Raw genomic sequence first — 16,725 nt, 5'->3', positions numbered from 1 at the left:
GGTGCAGGGCTCCAGATTTCCGAAGCCAGTCGGTCGTCCGAGCCTTGACCAGCCCTCGGACGTCCGGAGGGAGCCGGAAGTCCGACTTATATGGCTCAAGTTTCTCTGGTGCATAGTTCCGGAATTCCGAAGCTGATCGGCTATCCGGGCCTCGGACGTCCAGAGAGAGCCGGAAGTCCGAGTTATATGGCTCTGATATCTCTGGTATAGGATTCCGGATTTCCGAAGCTGTCGGTTGTCCGGCCCTCGGACGTCCGGAGGAGGCCGGATGTCCGAGGCACTGGTTCTGTTTTCAGATAACAGCAGAGCAGTGGAGATGTGGTCTGAACAGAAAGTGAAGTTGTAGTTTGAGCAAGTTCATCACAAAACCTGTGATCCCCTCTTAATAGTGCGGGATCCCTAAGGACTCAAGAATCATAAAAGAGTACTGATGATCCATACTTGAGTGTATACTTTTATTCGCTGATCATCACTCCGCACAACTAACGTCAAAGGAACTGATACCTTTGAGTTAGCCCTTTCACCTGAGCTTGATGTTATTGTTCCTTCTTGGCTCAAGTTGAAAGCAAGACATGATGAAGTCTTCAAGTAGCTTTCCCATACACAATGCGGAAAGCCTAGCTTATGTATTCATCTTCATTTGTCCTCCATGTGAACATCCACAAGAATCAAGCATGTAGTGCTCAGAAATGCTTATCTTGATCTTGTCCTTGTTAGCACATGAGGTTGTCCTTATCAACATCCTTGTTAGCTTATGTTTCAATGATATATTCATGCTGATCCACTTGAACTTGCACACCACATTCTTGATGACGATCACCACTTGACGTCATCCTTCATGGGTTGTATGAGATCTTCCTTTTGACGCAAGCCCAATGAAAGCACACCTAACCCCCACACAGGAGTCTCACAAAGACCATGGGTTAGTACACAAACACGTAATGGACAATGCTTACCATACCATGGGATCACTTGATCCCTCTCGGTACATCTTATACGCTTTGTGTGTTGATCATCTTGATTTACTCTTTGTCTGAGATCTTGATCAACCTAGTGTTTCTATGACCATTCTTTGGATAATACCTTGAATAACATCTTGGTCATCATATAAACTCCTTGAACCCAACAGATGGACTTCAAGAAGTGCCTGTGGACAAATCCTATAAATATAACTTAAGGCAACCATTAGTCCATAGGAATTGTCATCAATTACCAAAACCACATATGGAGATATATGCTCTAACACAAGCCACCCCCTAGGGCGCCGCCCCTCCTCCTCCTAGGCCTTCCGCACCACCTAGGGTTTATCTAGGGGTGGCCGCACCCCTCTCCCTACCTCCTATAAATAGTGGAGGTATTGGGAGGGTTGCACACACCTGAATCTCTCTCCCTCGGCGCAGCCCTACCTCTCCACCTCTCCTCCTCCGCGGTGCTTGGAAAAGCCCTACCGGAGAGCCACAAACTCCATCGCCACCACATCGTCGTGCTGCCGGAGTTCTCCCTCAACTTCTCCTCCCTCCTTGCTGGATCAAAAAGGAGGAGACGTCCCCGGGCTGTAGGTGTGTTGAACGCGGAGACACCGAACGTTCGGTGTTTGGATCGGATCGCCGCGAGTACGACTCCATCTACCGCGTTCATAGTAACGCTTCCGCTTTGCGATCTTCAATGGTATGAAGATGCTCTACCTCTCTCGTTGTTGGTTTCTCCTAGTTAGATCTTGGTGTGACATACTACGATCCCCAATAATAAGCTTCTCAACTTTTCACTTCCACGTATTACTGTGGAGAACTCAAACCAATGCAACTAATGCAATGGAAAGAACACACGAAGTGGTCAAGTCCGTGACACTCAAATCCCTCCAGAACAACAAAAGCTATGCAGAAATATGAGAGGAAGAACAAGGAGTTCACGAAGAACTCCAAGATCAAGATCCAAGGCGTTCCCCTCACATAGAGGAGAAAGTGATTGGTGGAGATGTGGATCTAGATCTCCTCTCTCTTTTACCTCAAGAACTAGCAAGAATCATTGAGGGAGAGTTAGAAAACTCTAAGAAGGTCAACAATGGGGGAAGAAAACGAGCTCAACGGGTGGATAAGGTCCAATGGGGAAGAAGACCCCCTTTATATAGTGGGGGAGAGAATCTGCCTGTTACCCCCACTTTCAGCCCGAGCACAGCGGTACTACCGCTGCTAGATCCAACTGCTACAAAACTAAAAAAATACTTCTGTGCCTACCTCCGTTGAGGCCGCGATTGTGCAAAAGTCCGACAACACGGTAGTACCGGACGGTACTACCGCCAGAGAGCGGTAGTAAAAAACTACTACCGCTCCTAGAGCAGTACTACCGCTGGCCATTGAAAGTGCCATAACTTTCGCATACAAGCTCCAAATCGAGCAAACTCAAGCTTCTTGGATTTAGGACGACAAGAGCTATCTCGCAGTTGTGAAAATTCCAAATCTTAAGAACATGCAGTTGTGAAAATTCCAATGATATAGAGATGTGAGACCTCTATGAATAAAGAACCGGCAAAAACTTCCAACATCGAAAACATCATAGAAGATGCATATGGACTCCGTTTTTGATGAACTCGAGCTTGTCATGAAGATGACCATAAGATCTAAAACTCACAAGGACAACACCAAACAAGAACCAAGAAATATGATGCAAGGATGCAAATGGTTTGAGCTCTCAACGAACGATACGATCACCCTTAACAGTACGGCGATCTATCCTAAAATAGAGAAACCTATCAAGGGCAAACCTGAACCTTGCACCTAGTCCTCTTGAGCTAGATGACGATGATCTTGGCTTACTCAAGATGGACCACCTTTCTTGATTGCATTGGTTTGATGAAGACTAGTTGATTGCTCCCCCATACTCACTATGGATGTGTAACACCCCAGATGTAACCTTTCCTATTTTGGAGTACCATGTTGTGGATGGTATAAGAGTTATCATTTCATGTGGCTTTATTTTGTGTCTTCATCTTGCATCGTGGCATTCATTGCATTCATGGCAATCCCATTGTGTTGATGTTTCTTGATCATCATGAGTGCCGATGTGATTATGAATGCTAGTGTGCTTGTGTTGATGTTGTGGTGTTTTCAAAACAGTGGTGTTTCAAACAAGGTTTCAAAAACCCCTTCTCCATTAATATTTGAACTTATGAATTAACTTTGTTTAAACCTGTTTTAAAAATGTTGATAATTTAGTGTTTTATCTTGTGCTTGAAGGGGTGTTGTCTTGGGGGTTTTAAACTTAAGTCATATATGGTTTTTTATTAACAAAACAACATATTAAATCTTGTTTTGAATATAATTTAGTTGCTCCAAAAATCAGTTTTGTATTTTATTTAAATAGGGCATAATTCCCTTATACCCTAAGTATTTTTATTTTATTTTCTTCAAACCCCTGTGTGGCTATGGGCATTTTTGTTTGAGTGTTGTTTATTTTAAAAAGATAAAACGTTTTGTTTCTTATTCAGAGAGGCCGAGGTGGGCTGGCTCCCTCCACTTACCTGGGCCTTGCCCTTTTCTTCTTTCCTTCGTGCAGAAGCCCGCTCGGCATTCCTCTTCTTCCCTTAACGCCGTCCCTTTCCCCCCCTCCTTTCCGTCAGAGAGGGTCATCGTCAGAGAGAGAGAGAGAGAGAGAGCTCCCGACGCCGTGCCCTCACGGACGCCGAGACCACCTATATAACCCCTCGGCGTGCGTGCCCCTCCTCCTAGGGTTCCTCCCCTTCCTTCTCCTCTGCCGCCAACACCTTCTTCTCCCTCCATCTCTCCCTCGTCGGGTAAGTTCAGAGAGAGCAGTAGTTCAGAGATAGCGCCGCTCGTCGCCGTCGTCCCTCCCCTCGTCGCCGGCGCGTCCCCCGGCACTAGGAGGGTGGATACCCTCCTCTATCGACCCCTCCTCTCCGTCGTCGTCTCGGGCGGAGCAGAGCAGGTCGTCGTCGTCGCATCGCCTCTTCTTCCTCTTCTCGACAGCGGGAGCGCCTCCAAGCACCCCTAGGTGAGCGCCCCGACCCATTCCTTCCTTTTCCCGCGCCATCAGCTCGCCATGTCGCCGTAGCTTGCGCCGCCGTCGTTGTCCTGCGCGGCCGGTTGCACAGCCGCGTCGAGCCACCGGCCTGGGGTCCCTCCGCGTGGGTTAGCCACGGGAATGGGTTCCCCATTCCTCCCGCGTCCCGTGCCGTAGCCGCCGTTCGGTTTAGATCGCTGGAGCATCGCCGGAGGACCTCCCCTGTTCCGGCCGTCATGTGTGTGTGAAGTAGGAGCAGAGGGGGCTGCCCAAAAGAGCATCTCCCCCCTCTCTTTTAAGATCCGAATGCGTAGTGAAGTGGTTTGGGCGTGTTGTTGCATCGGGTAGGTCTGGGGTTCCAGTCCTAGTGCCCCCCTTTTAATCTGGGGTTTTCCCCTTTGCCGTCGATGTCTGGCAGAGACAACATAAGAGGGTTAACCCCTCTGATAGTGCAGCTACACCGCGGTAGCCCAGTGGTGCATGTGTGGAGCAGTGGTGCAAGGGGTGTGAGTTCGATACCCAGGGGGGTATGTTATTTTTTATTTTTCTTTCTTTTGCTGCATATTGTTGTATTGTCTCTTTTAAAAACCAGGGGGTGTTTATTTCTTTTTAGGCCTTGTGTGTGTGCACATGGGTGTGGTGTGTGCACATATGTGTGTGTGTATGCACTTGTATGCATGTGTGCACACATGTATGTAGTGTGTGAGTGTGCACATGTGGGTGTATGTGTGTGCATGGGTGCACATGCACATGTGCATGAGGGCCTAGCCCTCATGTTGCACCTATTCTTGTAGTGTGTGTGTGTGTGAGCACATGTATGTGTGTGTATGTGCTCATGCATGTGTGTGTGTGAGTATGTGTGCATATGCACTTGTGCATGAGGGCCTAACCCCTCATGCTTGCTACTATGAAGTGATGTAGTTGTGTATAGTGCTTGTGTGGGTGCACGTGTAGGTGTAGATGATGCAATATGTGTTGGATTACATGTCATGTTATTCATATATAACATATTGGATTCTAGGAGATAGTTTTCAAGCTAGCTTTGCGCCTTGATGTTACATGCAAGTACCCATGTATTATATATGATTTTGGGGTAGAATCATCCCAGGAATCCGTTGGGGTAATCAGATTTCACTTTAGAGCAACTTCATAAAATTGTTATTTTCTGTCATGATGCCATGTTTAGTGCTTTGTATTAGGTGGTGCCTTGACCCTTTGAGGATGAATCCTTGATGTAGTGGTAGTGGGTGAACCCCTCTATAGCATGGGGTATTTGTTTTGTTCCTAGGAATTTGTATGAACCTATTGTGCCCTGTCAAAGTTGACACTTGGCTGAAACTGACAGATTTGTGAAACCTTGTGATTTCACTAAGTCTGGGAATTTGATGTTATTTTCTTCCCCTGTTGTCTTGGATGAATTAGCTCCTGTGTTGGGAACCTGCCCATGCAACAAACTAAAGTTTGTGAGCTTTTATGTTTGTCTAGCTTCCTGTTAAATTTCATGCTTATACACTTCCTGTAGATATCATTTTGGAGGCTGCCAAAATGCTTCAGAGCATAAGCAGCTGGTGAAAATATGTGATTTTCACTAAGTCCTAGAATCTGTGATATTTTGTCCAAGTTAGCGCGTGTAGATCTTCTCATGGGTGATTCCCTTGCATTAGCTTCTTGTTCAGGGTTGTAGAGCTTTTGGATGGCTTCTGCCTCATATCTTGTTTGGCTCATTTAGATGGTTGTAGCTACTTTAAATATTGTAGACAAACTGCTATGATGCTGTTGAAAACAGATTGCATGTTTTTGTAGTTTGGAAGCTTATGTGGGCATTGTTGATGGTGTTTTGTGTTTCCATGCACCACCCCATTTATATTTTGTTGCTTGATCATGTGGCAACCTGGTAACACCAGGGGAGTGCCATTGGAGTGTGCTTGTGGCTGATTTGAACTGTAGGTCTCCATAACTTGTTTCGTAGTTTCCGGTTGATCCATAACTCCGTTCTCTACGATCCTTATATGTTTTTGCATCATTTTCTCGTGATGCACATGTTCATGCCATATTCATGCATGTCAAGATAACTTAATATGAGGATATGTCCAGAATTCTATTAACTCAACTAATGCATATGAAAGTGACTAGAATAACGATGCATGTTTCCTTCTTCACACATGCATCATATTGCTTGTTGCATCATGTTGTGTTGGTGTTCATTGGGTGTTATCTTATCTTGGGTAGCATAGGGATCGGAGAGCGAGTACGTGGATTCTGGAGAGTACGTGCAGGAAGATCAAGAGCAGTTCCAAGCTGAAGACATCATAGGCAAGATGATCGTGACCTTGATACGGTATCTAGCTTTGTTATGCTTAGAATCACGTTTCCTTCGATACATGCTCGCTGCCTACCACTTGATATAAATGCCACCTGTCTTTGCCATGAACCCCAAACACCTCCCTCTCCTAGCAAATGTTGTTTGGCTAAGTAGGCTTGCTCAACCTCTAATGAGTAGCTTTTCTAGTTGCAGGTGCCAGCTGTCTCATGTGATAACATGAGTATTTTGATATCATTATGTTTAAACTTCTATTTAATTAATGCACGTATAAACTTGGTAAGTGACGGGAGGCCTAGCCTTTTGTCGGGTGACTTGTTCCGTTGTTGCCGCCTTAGTTTTGGTTATCAGTGTTTGATTCCATAACTTATCGCTCCTAACACGTTCGGGGTTGTTATGGGGACCCCCTTGATAAATCGTGTAGTGTTAAGGCTTGTCCGGCAGGACCCAACATTGGTTTTAATCTGCTAATCACCTAATAATAATTTGCATAGGGAATAGCTACCCCGAGGATTTAATCAACAACCCGGGCTAGTGCTGCTCATGAGTGTTGGTCCAACCCAGAGCAGCTTATTACGCTCCCCGGGGCAACTCAGTGTTTTGGCGTGGTAACCATCGCTCATCCGTCGTGTCCTGAGACTGAGATACGCGGCTCTTATCAGGGTCGTTGACACGACGGGAGGTCCTGCTAGATTTGTCTTACCTTAGCGATATATCTTGCGTATAGGAATCCCGGTGAAACTTTGGGTCTCCTCAAAGCTGAAGTTTTCCTCTAAGGAATCCGACGAGATCACGAGTTTCGTGATAGAGGATTACTTTGCGGCCCGTGGCAATTTGTGATGGACTAGTTGGAGCACCGCTGCAGGGTTTAATCTTTTGGAAAGCCGTGGCCGCGGTTATGTGGCAAACATGGATAATTTGTTAACATCCGGTTCTAGACAACTTGAAGTAACCGTGACTGTCTCCTTCGGAGATCGCTCTTCGATCGAGAACACGGCTGGGTTATGTTTGACGTAAGTAGGTGTTCAGGATCACTTAGTGATCAATTTAGTCTTTGATCGCTTGCGTAGACCACCATATGATACTCTGATCAACGTAAGTTAGCCACCATATATGCTTAGGTTGCTGCAAACCCATACACTAAACCTTCCTCACCTAATAACTTGACTAGACTCAGTACCAAGGTCACTAAATTGCTGAGTCCCCGTGGCTCACAGATTACTACAACCCCAACAGGTACAGGTACGCCCGATGCAGGAGATCCTGATGACAACCAACAGAAGTGGGAGTTCGATGAGGACTCTGGCCGTCTGTACGTGAACTATCAGGAGGACTGAGGCCGTGGTCGTGATCGTGGGCTAGCATACGGGATGTGTTAGATCATCTGTTTTTCTGTTTAGGTCCGTAGCTGGACTTGCTGCTACTCTGAATAATGTGTGTATGTAAGCTATATGATATATTCCTTGATATATTCCTAACAGATGGCAAGTGTATGCCCTACTTGTTAATCTTTAATTATGTATTGTGATGATTATCCCGTTTGCGAAACGCATAGATGCGCCCCTTTCCCCTTTTGAGGCCTCGCCCCCAAATAAGGAAAGGGCCGCACCTTAGTCGTTACAGGGTGAGCCACTCTTCAACACATCTTCACAAGTCCATTGCCACCACAATGGACGGCAAGCTTCAAGCATGATATCTTCGTGATGCTCCACTTGAACTTGCACACCGCAATCTTGATGACGATCACCACTTGATGTCATCCTTCATAGGTTGAATGAGATCTTCCTCTTGACGCAAACCCATGGAAACACATCTAACCCCACATAGAACTCTCACGAAGACCATGGGTTAGTACACAAAAGCGTTATGGACAATGCTTACCATACCATGGGATCACTTGATCCCTCTCAGTACATCTTGTACACTTTGTGTGCTGATCATCTTGATTTAGTCTTTGCTTAGTCTTGATCAATCTTGTGTCTTTATGACCAATCTTTGGATAATACTTTGAATACCACCTTGGTCATCAAATAAACTCCTTGAAACCAACAGATGGACTTCAAGAAGTGACCATGGACAAATCCTTCTAATATAACTCAATGCAACCATTAGTCCATTTGGATTGTCATCAATTACCAAACCACATACAGAGAAATATGCTATAACACCATCCTCGTGCAACATTGACCCCAAAACTGAAAGGTGTTCTTTTGAGGTACCACCTGCCCATCAAGGCTAACACCCCCTCCTTCTCTCGCTTAGTAGTATTGAAAGCGCACCTCATGTACTCGGTCTTAGTCCTACTAAGTCTAAAACCTTTTGATTCTAAGGTTTGCCTCCATAACTCCAACTTTATGCTGAGCCCCGTCCGACTATCATCGACTAGCACCACATCGTCTGCAAAGAGCATACACCATGGGATATCTCCTTGTATATCCCTTGTGACCTCATCCATCACCAAGGCAAAATATAATGTCTCAAAGCTGACCCTGATGCAATCCTATCTTAATCGGGAAGTCATTAGTGTCGACATCACTTCTTCGAACACTTGTCGCAACATTATCGTGCATGTCCTTGATGAGGGTAATGTACTTTGCTCGGACTTTGTGTTTCTCCAAGGCCCACCACATAACATTCCGCGGTATATTATCATAGGCCTTCTCCAAGTCAACGAATTCTATATGGAAGTCCTTCTTTTGCTCCCTATATCTCTTCATAAGTTGTCGTACCAAGAAAATGGCTTCCATGGTCGACCTCCCGCACATGAAACCAAACTGATTTTTCGTCACGCTTGTCATTCTTCTTAAGCGTTGCTCAATGACTCTCTCCCATAGCATCATCGTATGGCTCATTAATTTAGTTCCACAGTAATTAGTACAACTCTGAACATCCCCCTTGTTCTTGAAGATTGGTACTAATATACTCCGTATTCATTCTTCTAGCATATTGTTTGCCTGAAAAATGAGGTTGAAAAGCTTGGTTAGCTATACTATCGCTATGTCCTCGAGGCCTCTCCACACCTCAATGGGGATACAATCAGGGCCCATTGCCTTGCCTCCTTTCATCCTCTTTAAAGTCTCCTTGACCTCCAACTCCTGGATTCGCTGCACAAAACGTCTGCTAGTATCACCAAAGGAGTCGTCCAGATCAATGGTAGAGCTCTCACTCTCCCCATTGAACAGCTTGTCAAAGTACCCCCGCCATCTATGATTAATCTCCTCATTCTTCGTCAGGAGTTGCTCTTCTTTGTCCTTGATGCACTTGATTTGGTCAACATCCCTCGTCTTTCCCTCTCGGATCTTGGCCATCTTATAGATGTCCCTTTCGCCTTCCTTCGTCTCTAACCACTGGTAGAGGTTCTCATACGCTCGACCCCTTGCTTCACTCACAACTCGCTTTGCGGCCTTCTTTGCCATCTTGTACTTCTCTACGTTGTCCACACTCCTATCGAGATATAGTCGTCTCAAACAATCTCTCTTCTCCTTAATTGCCTTTTGGACAATATCGTTCCACCATCAGGTATCTTTAGCTTCTCTTCTACTTCTCCTGGACATTCCAAACTCCTCTGAGGCCACCTTACGAATGCAAGTCGCCATCTTCATCCACATGTTTTTTTGCATCACCTCCTTCCTCCCAAGGCCCCTCCTTAATGACCCTCTGCTTAAACGCGCGAGCTACCTCCCCCTTGAGCTTCCACCATTTCGTTCTAGCGACTTCGGCACGCTGGACACGAATCCGAAAGCGGAAGTTAGCAACCAAAAGCTTATGCTGAGGGACAACACTCTCTCCAGTTATCACCTTACAGTCTAGGCATGCATGCCTGTCTTCTCTTCTCGAGAGAATGAAATCAATTTGACTAGACTGTTGCCCACTATTGTAAGTCACTAGATGTGATTCTCTCTTCTTAAAGAGGGTGTTAGCTATGATCATGTTGTAGGCTAGCGCAAATTTTAAGACGTTTTCTCCTTCTTGATTCCTGATGTCATAGCCAAATCCCCCATGTACCCCTTTAAAACTTGTGTTAGATGTGCCCACATGGCCATTGAGGTCTCCTCCTGTGAAGAGCCTCTCGCCAATCGGTACACTCCTAACCATATCCTTCAAGCCTTTCCAGAACTTCCTCTTGGTGTTCTCATTGTGGCCTACTTGCGGGCATACGCATTGATAACACTGAAAACTAAGTCCCCAACTACCATCTTGATGAGGATAATCCGGTCCCCACGTCTCTTGACGTCTACCACTTCATACTTGAGGCTCTTGCTGATCAAGATGCCTACTCCATTTGTGTTTGCAACCGTTTCCGTGTACCACAACTTGAAGCTGGTTCCCTCCACCTCCTTCGCCTTCTATCCCCTCCATTTGGTCTCTTGGACGCCCGAAGCTTACCTGCCAGAGACCCTATGGTCCAGCCACCTAAACGAATCCTTCTAGGCTCGGCTAGCTTGCTTATCCTTCGCACTCGTCAAGTCAAATGCGAAGACCCTTGCTCATTTTCCACTACACCCAGACGTCGATGTAGCGTGCCATTAAGGATGCGATGACCCGATCCTTGCTCACTTGCGACCGTATCCAGATCACGATACGGTGCGCCACCTGGGGGTGACGGCCCGACCCTTCCCCATTTTCCATCACACCCTGGTTCTGATGTTACGTCCCAACGAAAATCTTCTAGGTTTCATCTTCATAAGGGTGGCTGAATTTTGATGTTGCCTCGTCAAACCTATCACAATCCTCCTTCTTTATCCGGACTTAGGACCGGCTATGTCGAAACAACGTAGGCGGAGTTAAAATCATTTTCTTTAGGCACATCCACAAAAATCAATTGAGAAGTTGTGGACATTGTTCGCATGATGCTAGGGCCGACTTGCACGCTCGGCCCAAATAATATAATCTCGTTGGGCACAACGGGCCCTATCTCGTTTCCACACAAAATACGCTTTCGTGTGCCGAAAACGGGGAGGAATTTGCTTACCGTTTAATCGCTGTCGCCGAGGCGGCGGATTGCGCTTTGGCTACCTCCCCGATCTCTCTCTCCCATCTCCTTCCGTTTCCAAGCCAAGTCGCGAAGAGGCGGAGAAGCCGGCAGGCTACGCCGCCGCAAGGTCTAGCGCCTCGGGCAAGGGAGGGGGAGGGGGAGGGGGAGCAGGAGGAGGAGGTTGCCCGCCATGGGGATGAAATTTCTGAACAAGAAGGGGTGGCACACGGGGAGCCTCCGCAACGTGGAGAAGGTGTGGGTGGCGGAGCAGAAGGAGAAGGAAGAGCAGCACAAGATCGAGGAGTACAAGAAGCAGCTCAAGGAGGAGAGGGAGAAGGCTGAGTTCCGCGCCATCCAGGAACAGGCCGGATTCAAGCCGTAAGCATCCATCCCGCATCTCCCCCCAATCTATTCATTCGCCTTTTTAGCAGTAAATCTATCTAGGGTTTCGGGCGCGGGGAGATTCGCGGCCAGATTATTGCCTGGTGACGCTTCGGTTCAGATCGATGTGGTAGTTTAGGGGCTGCTTCGATTTGGCAGTCGAGTCACATGGGATTTAGGCGCATATTCGCAGGATCTGAAGTACGTAGTAAATTCCTATTCGATCTTGTGTAAGGTTACTGCTAGGGGATGCCTGTTTCACGGGCTAAGCTTTGCATTGAACCTGTTCATTTCGATTTGTCACGCAAAACTGTTGGGAAATTCCGAACTACTTTTCGTTTTTTGGGGAATTTTGCTGTCACTTGCTTATGTGTATGTGGTTTCATTGTTTGCAGGAGGCAGGAGAGGTTGGAATTCCTCTACGAGTCAGGCTTGGGCGTGGGCAAGGGGAGCTCGGATGGATTCCAAGCACTGCAGCAACCCGCCCCAGCGGCGGCAGCTGCGGCCTCCTCTTCTGCTCCAACGACTGCTGGCTCTTCCAAGGTATCTCCGTTGTTCCCCATCTCCCTGGTGATTCTACTCCATTGTTGTTCGTAGATTTGCACTTAGTTTGACCTATACAATTGTCAAAGAAATATCATTGTTGCTTATGTAGAATGTAGCCCTGATGTTCTAGTCCATTGTTCTTAGTGGAGTATGTTTATTTTTCTTTACTTTGGAATAGAGGTACTTGTTTGGTGGTTTCATATTGAATTATACCATATGTTCTCTTAGTACCTACGGCGTGTTTGGTTTAGAGAGAAGGCAAACTTGATTTCAAGGTTTTATCAAGACACCTATCATGCATCATCGCATAACTATATATGTATTGATTGATTTTGCAGTTGCAGCGCTTATTTTGTTCTTTCATGACGTTTTAGGACACTTCCCTGGGAGCTCTATTTGAGGAGAAGCCTCAATCTGCAAATGACACATGGAGAAAACTTCACTCTGATCCCCTACTCCTAATAAGGCAGCGGGAGCAGGATGCTATTGCAAGGATTAAAAATAATCCAATCAAGATGGCCGAGATAAAGAAATCAGTAAGTTCTCGGAATTGATTCTGTGCATCTGAATTAGAACTAAGCTAGTGAACTCATCCACACATAGCAGCCTATTGATGGTTTCTGATGATTTCATCTGAACTACACTCTCTGATACAATCTTATTTCTGTAGATGGAAGCAGAAAAAAAGCAGAAGGAAGAAAAGAAAGAGAGGAGAAAGCACAAAAAACATCGTCATCATAAGTCAAAGAGTAAGAGGCATCACTCGGCTGAAAATTCTGATTCGGATGACGTAAGTGATGGCAAGGACGAAGGGAGAAAGAAAGTTCCTTCTGCTCCCGAGCATAAGAGGGAAGTGAAAAGGTCAAGGCATCAGAAGAAAGAAAACAGTCAAGAATCCTCGGATACAGAAGATGATGAACCAAGGAAAAGAAGGCATGAGATTTCAGAAGATGACCAACCAAAGAGAAGACGACAAGACAAGTCACAAGGTGATGAACCAAGGAGAAGACGGCGGGATACGCCAGAAGATGCTGGACGGCGAAGACAGCGGGAAAAATCACAAGATGATGAACCAAGGAGAAGACGGCGGGATATGCCAGAAGATGATGAACCAAGGAGAAGACGACGTGATACGCCAGAAAGGGATGAACCAAGGAGAAGACGACAGGATACGCCAGAAGATGATGAACCAAGGAGAAGAGGGCGGGATATGCCAGACAATGATGAGCCAGTGAGAAGGCGGCGGGACATGCCAGAGGATGCTGAACCGGTGAGAAGGCGACACGATATGCCAGAAGATGATGAACCAATGAGAAGACGTCCGGAGATGTCCAGGCATGATGACCATCCACGTCGGGATCGGTCGGATGCTGATGATAGGAGGAGACACAATTCTGGGTCAGACCGCCATCATGCTTATCCAAAGCATGACAGCTCAGACTCGAAGCAGAAAAGTATTGGAAATGGCCGGAACAATAGCAATTCCACTTCTGAACACCGATCCCACTCTGAAGTCGTTTCAGGAGATCAAGGAAGACAAGACAGCCAACAGGGTAGGGAACTAGGTACACAAGACCGCCGGAGACCAGAAAGCCAGCAGGGCAGGGAGCTATGTTCAGAAGACAGGAGAAGACAAGAAAGCCAGCAGGGCAGGAACAATGGCCCCCTAACTAACCGCCGTCGAGGGGGCGTGCTCCATATGTCGGAAGAGGAGAGGGAAGCCCGTCTGCGGCAAATGCAGGCTGACGCTGAGGTCCATGAAGAGCAGAGGTGGAAGAGGATCAAGAAGGCTGCAGACGAGGACGCCAAAGAGGCGTCCACGGTGGCTGCAAACCAGTTTAGAGGGAAGAACTTCTTGGAGGATGAGAAGAAGAGTATATTTGGTGCCGACAAGGGCGGCAGCGCCACCATCGAAGAGAGCATCCGCCGCCGCGCTTATTATTCTCAGGGTGGCGGTGATGCCCACGAGGCCAATGCGTTCAGGCGTTGAAATCCCTGGTTGCAGCTTTGTCTCTGGTCTTCCTTTTCCGGTCTCATGTTTGTATGATGTACGATACTTGAAGGATTTTTATTGTTATATGTACAATATACATGGCTCTCATTATTTGGAATCCAGAAATTTGTATTGAAACAGTTAATTGCCCGCGCCTTGCTACGGCCTACCGGGCATATCGTTAGGGTTCTCATTGGAAGCATCAACCCTGTTTCACCATTAAATCTTCCTCCACGAACTGTCCCGGCAATAGTACCTCCGTTCCAGAATATAGGGTGTATTGATCTCCGTGCAAGTCAACCATTTGATTGTTTGACCAAGATTTATAAAAAAATAACAACATTTGCAATGCCTAATAGATATAATATGAAACTACTTTTCATGATGGATCAGATTATATAAATTTCATATTGTGGATATTCATATATTTTTCTAAAAACTCAGTCAAAGATGCCCTCGTTTGACTTTTGAAAAAATAAATATATCTTATATAAAGGAACAGAGGAAGTACACTTCTCTCTCATCTCTTTATCTTCTTCCTCTCCCTCTCTCTCCTATTTTCTTCAATCACATTAGAGTACTAAAGTCGGCCATACATTGTTTTCAAAAGAAGAAAAATGCGGAAATGCCATTTGGAGGCCGAGTACCATACAGGCCGTAATCTGGCTCGTCAGTGTTTGCAGTGATCGGCCATAGTCTCTAGTAACTCACGCGTATTTCACCTGACATCTTTTTTACACCGCACCGTATTTTCTATTTTCTGCAGTGTCATCCCATGTTTTAACAACACTGTCCGACCAGGCTGTTCATATGTTCCACCGCCTCACCCATAATGTAGAGGCAGTGCGTCATGTACACTTCCGTGCAACAGGAATATGCAAGTTCTGAGCACATGATCATCGTCCATGGTACACTAATTACCTTGGTTTTGGGATTAGCCAGCAAGCACAAAGTAATGTGCTGACCCGGATCTGAATACCACACAACATCGCCTCAAAAACACTACTACTAAACAACATGAACTGGTTTAGATTAGGGAACATGAAATCACCTCGATGTCCAACAAGATCCTTGTGATTTCGACACGAGCACACGCTCCTCATATCCATCTTTAGTTTACATCTCCTCCCAAAGCAAGACGAAAAGACGGGAAACACCTCGAGTGCACGGCTGTACACCATTCGAAAACGTTCAAACATGCCACACTCACACTTGAACTCATCAGTCAGATCGTTCAGTTTAACGATGAATTCATTCTTACAAGACATCTTTCTTGAATCCTGCTCGACATGCCTGGCTATGTACTCATGACGTGGTACAACTTCAACTAGGACATACGAGCCGCCCTCATCAAGCAGGTGTAAGCTGACAATAACTAGCTAAAAATATTAATCCAGACACACATCCCAAAACCAACGAGGATATATAACTAACTAGTAATTCCAAACAAATTGTAATCTATCATCTAACAAGTATTTTTTTCATTAGCTAACAATTTAATTACCTTCGAGACCACCAGGAGCCTCTATTTTGAGACCACGCCCTCTGCATCTCCATCTTCTCTGACCGGTGTATCGCTGACATCCTCATGAGCCAGATCGTTCGAATTGGCAACAACCTCGCTAGCAACGCCGTATGAGCCAGCCCCCTCTTCTAACAACATTGCGTCTTCAACGCACTAGCCAGAACTGTGCTGCTCTCCATCACAGTCACCAAATGTGGGATCAGTGGAAATTAGGTCTTTGCGTTCCGCACGAGCTTCATGGATTGAAGCAACCACGGATTGAACAGTAGCGACATCTCCTCCCAACAAATCCTCGGCAACGACCCTAGGAATGAAACTGCAGTGATTCACAAGAAAATCATATCGTCAGATTCAATGCCCCGGGGGAGAGTAGAAGCAGACAACACTAGCTAGCACAGGAAACAAGCGTTGCAGCCATAACTTGTTCATAGCACTAGAACAAGACCATATAGGGCAAGATCATGCACGAGTTTACCCTGATTCGTCTTCCTCGACTAAGAACTCGAGCCCATCCATGGCGAACTGTCACACACCTAGCTGCCGCCGCAAGGTGATGAATGGTCTGGTGAGGCAGAGAAACTTGCTCACTATGTCGAAGTAATTGCAAAGCTATCTGCAACGAACAGATGGGTTCATCTATAGATTATTAATTACCCACCAGCCTGCTCCTATCTGTGCGATGTTCAAACTAGCCCAGTTGATAGGCAAGTGCATAGACATGCCACCGGACTGTAGACTCGTGTGTAAATACAGCACTGGAGCCCTGGCACAGACGTATTTGTAATTAATGGTGTGCGTATAAATAAATGGAAACTAAACAGCACACATCACAACAGTATTACACACGACTTAGATTTCGGCCTCCATGGTGCGCGTCCACCAAAACGCCTCACTCGGAAAAATGATTGTACATTACGGTAATATACTAAAGACACCATGTAATGTATGTAGGCTTCGTCCGGAGATCA

At 46.2% G+C, this 16,725-nt stretch overlaps 1 protein-coding gene across 1 annotated transcript; it reads left to right on the top strand.

The window, feature by feature from the left end:
• Positions 1–11,293: 11,293 nt before the first annotated feature.
• LOC123407172 (pre-mRNA-splicing factor CWC25 homolog) lies at positions 11,294–14,377 on the top strand. Its single transcript, XM_045100249.1, has 4 exons — positions 11,294–11,690; positions 12,089–12,236; positions 12,614–12,775; positions 12,910–14,377. The coding sequence occupies exons 1-4, from the start codon at positions 11,503–11,505 to the stop codon at positions 14,227–14,229; spliced, it is 1,818 nt and encodes a 605-aa protein (XP_044956184.1). The 5' UTR covers positions 11,294–11,502; the 3' UTR covers positions 14,230–14,377.
• The last annotated feature ends 2,348 nt before the right edge of the window (positions 14,378–16,725 follow it).

This window comes from Hordeum vulgare, chromosome 7H (assembly GCF_904849725.1).
Source record: "Hordeum vulgare subsp. vulgare chromosome 7H, MorexV3_pseudomolecules_assembly, whole genome shotgun sequence".
NCBI lineage: Eukaryota > Viridiplantae > Streptophyta > Magnoliopsida > Poales > Poaceae > Hordeum > Hordeum vulgare.
This window is presented reverse-complemented; position numbering and strand designations above follow the sequence as displayed.

Excerpts from the sequence above, each read along its gene's own strand:
- LOC123407172 (XM_045100249.1), top strand. The coding sequence starts at position 11,503 with ATGGGGATGAAATTTCTGAACAAGAAGGGGTGGCACACGGGGAGCCTC. Across the intron at positions 11,691-12,088 it reads GAACAGGCCGGATTCAAGCC|GAGGCAGGAGAGGTTGGAAT; the intron begins GTAAGCATCCAT and ends CATTGTTTGCAG. Across the intron at positions 12,776-12,909 it reads TGGCCGAGATAAAGAAATCA|ATGGAAGCAGAAAAAAAGCA; the intron begins GTAAGTTCTCGG and ends TTATTTCTGTAG.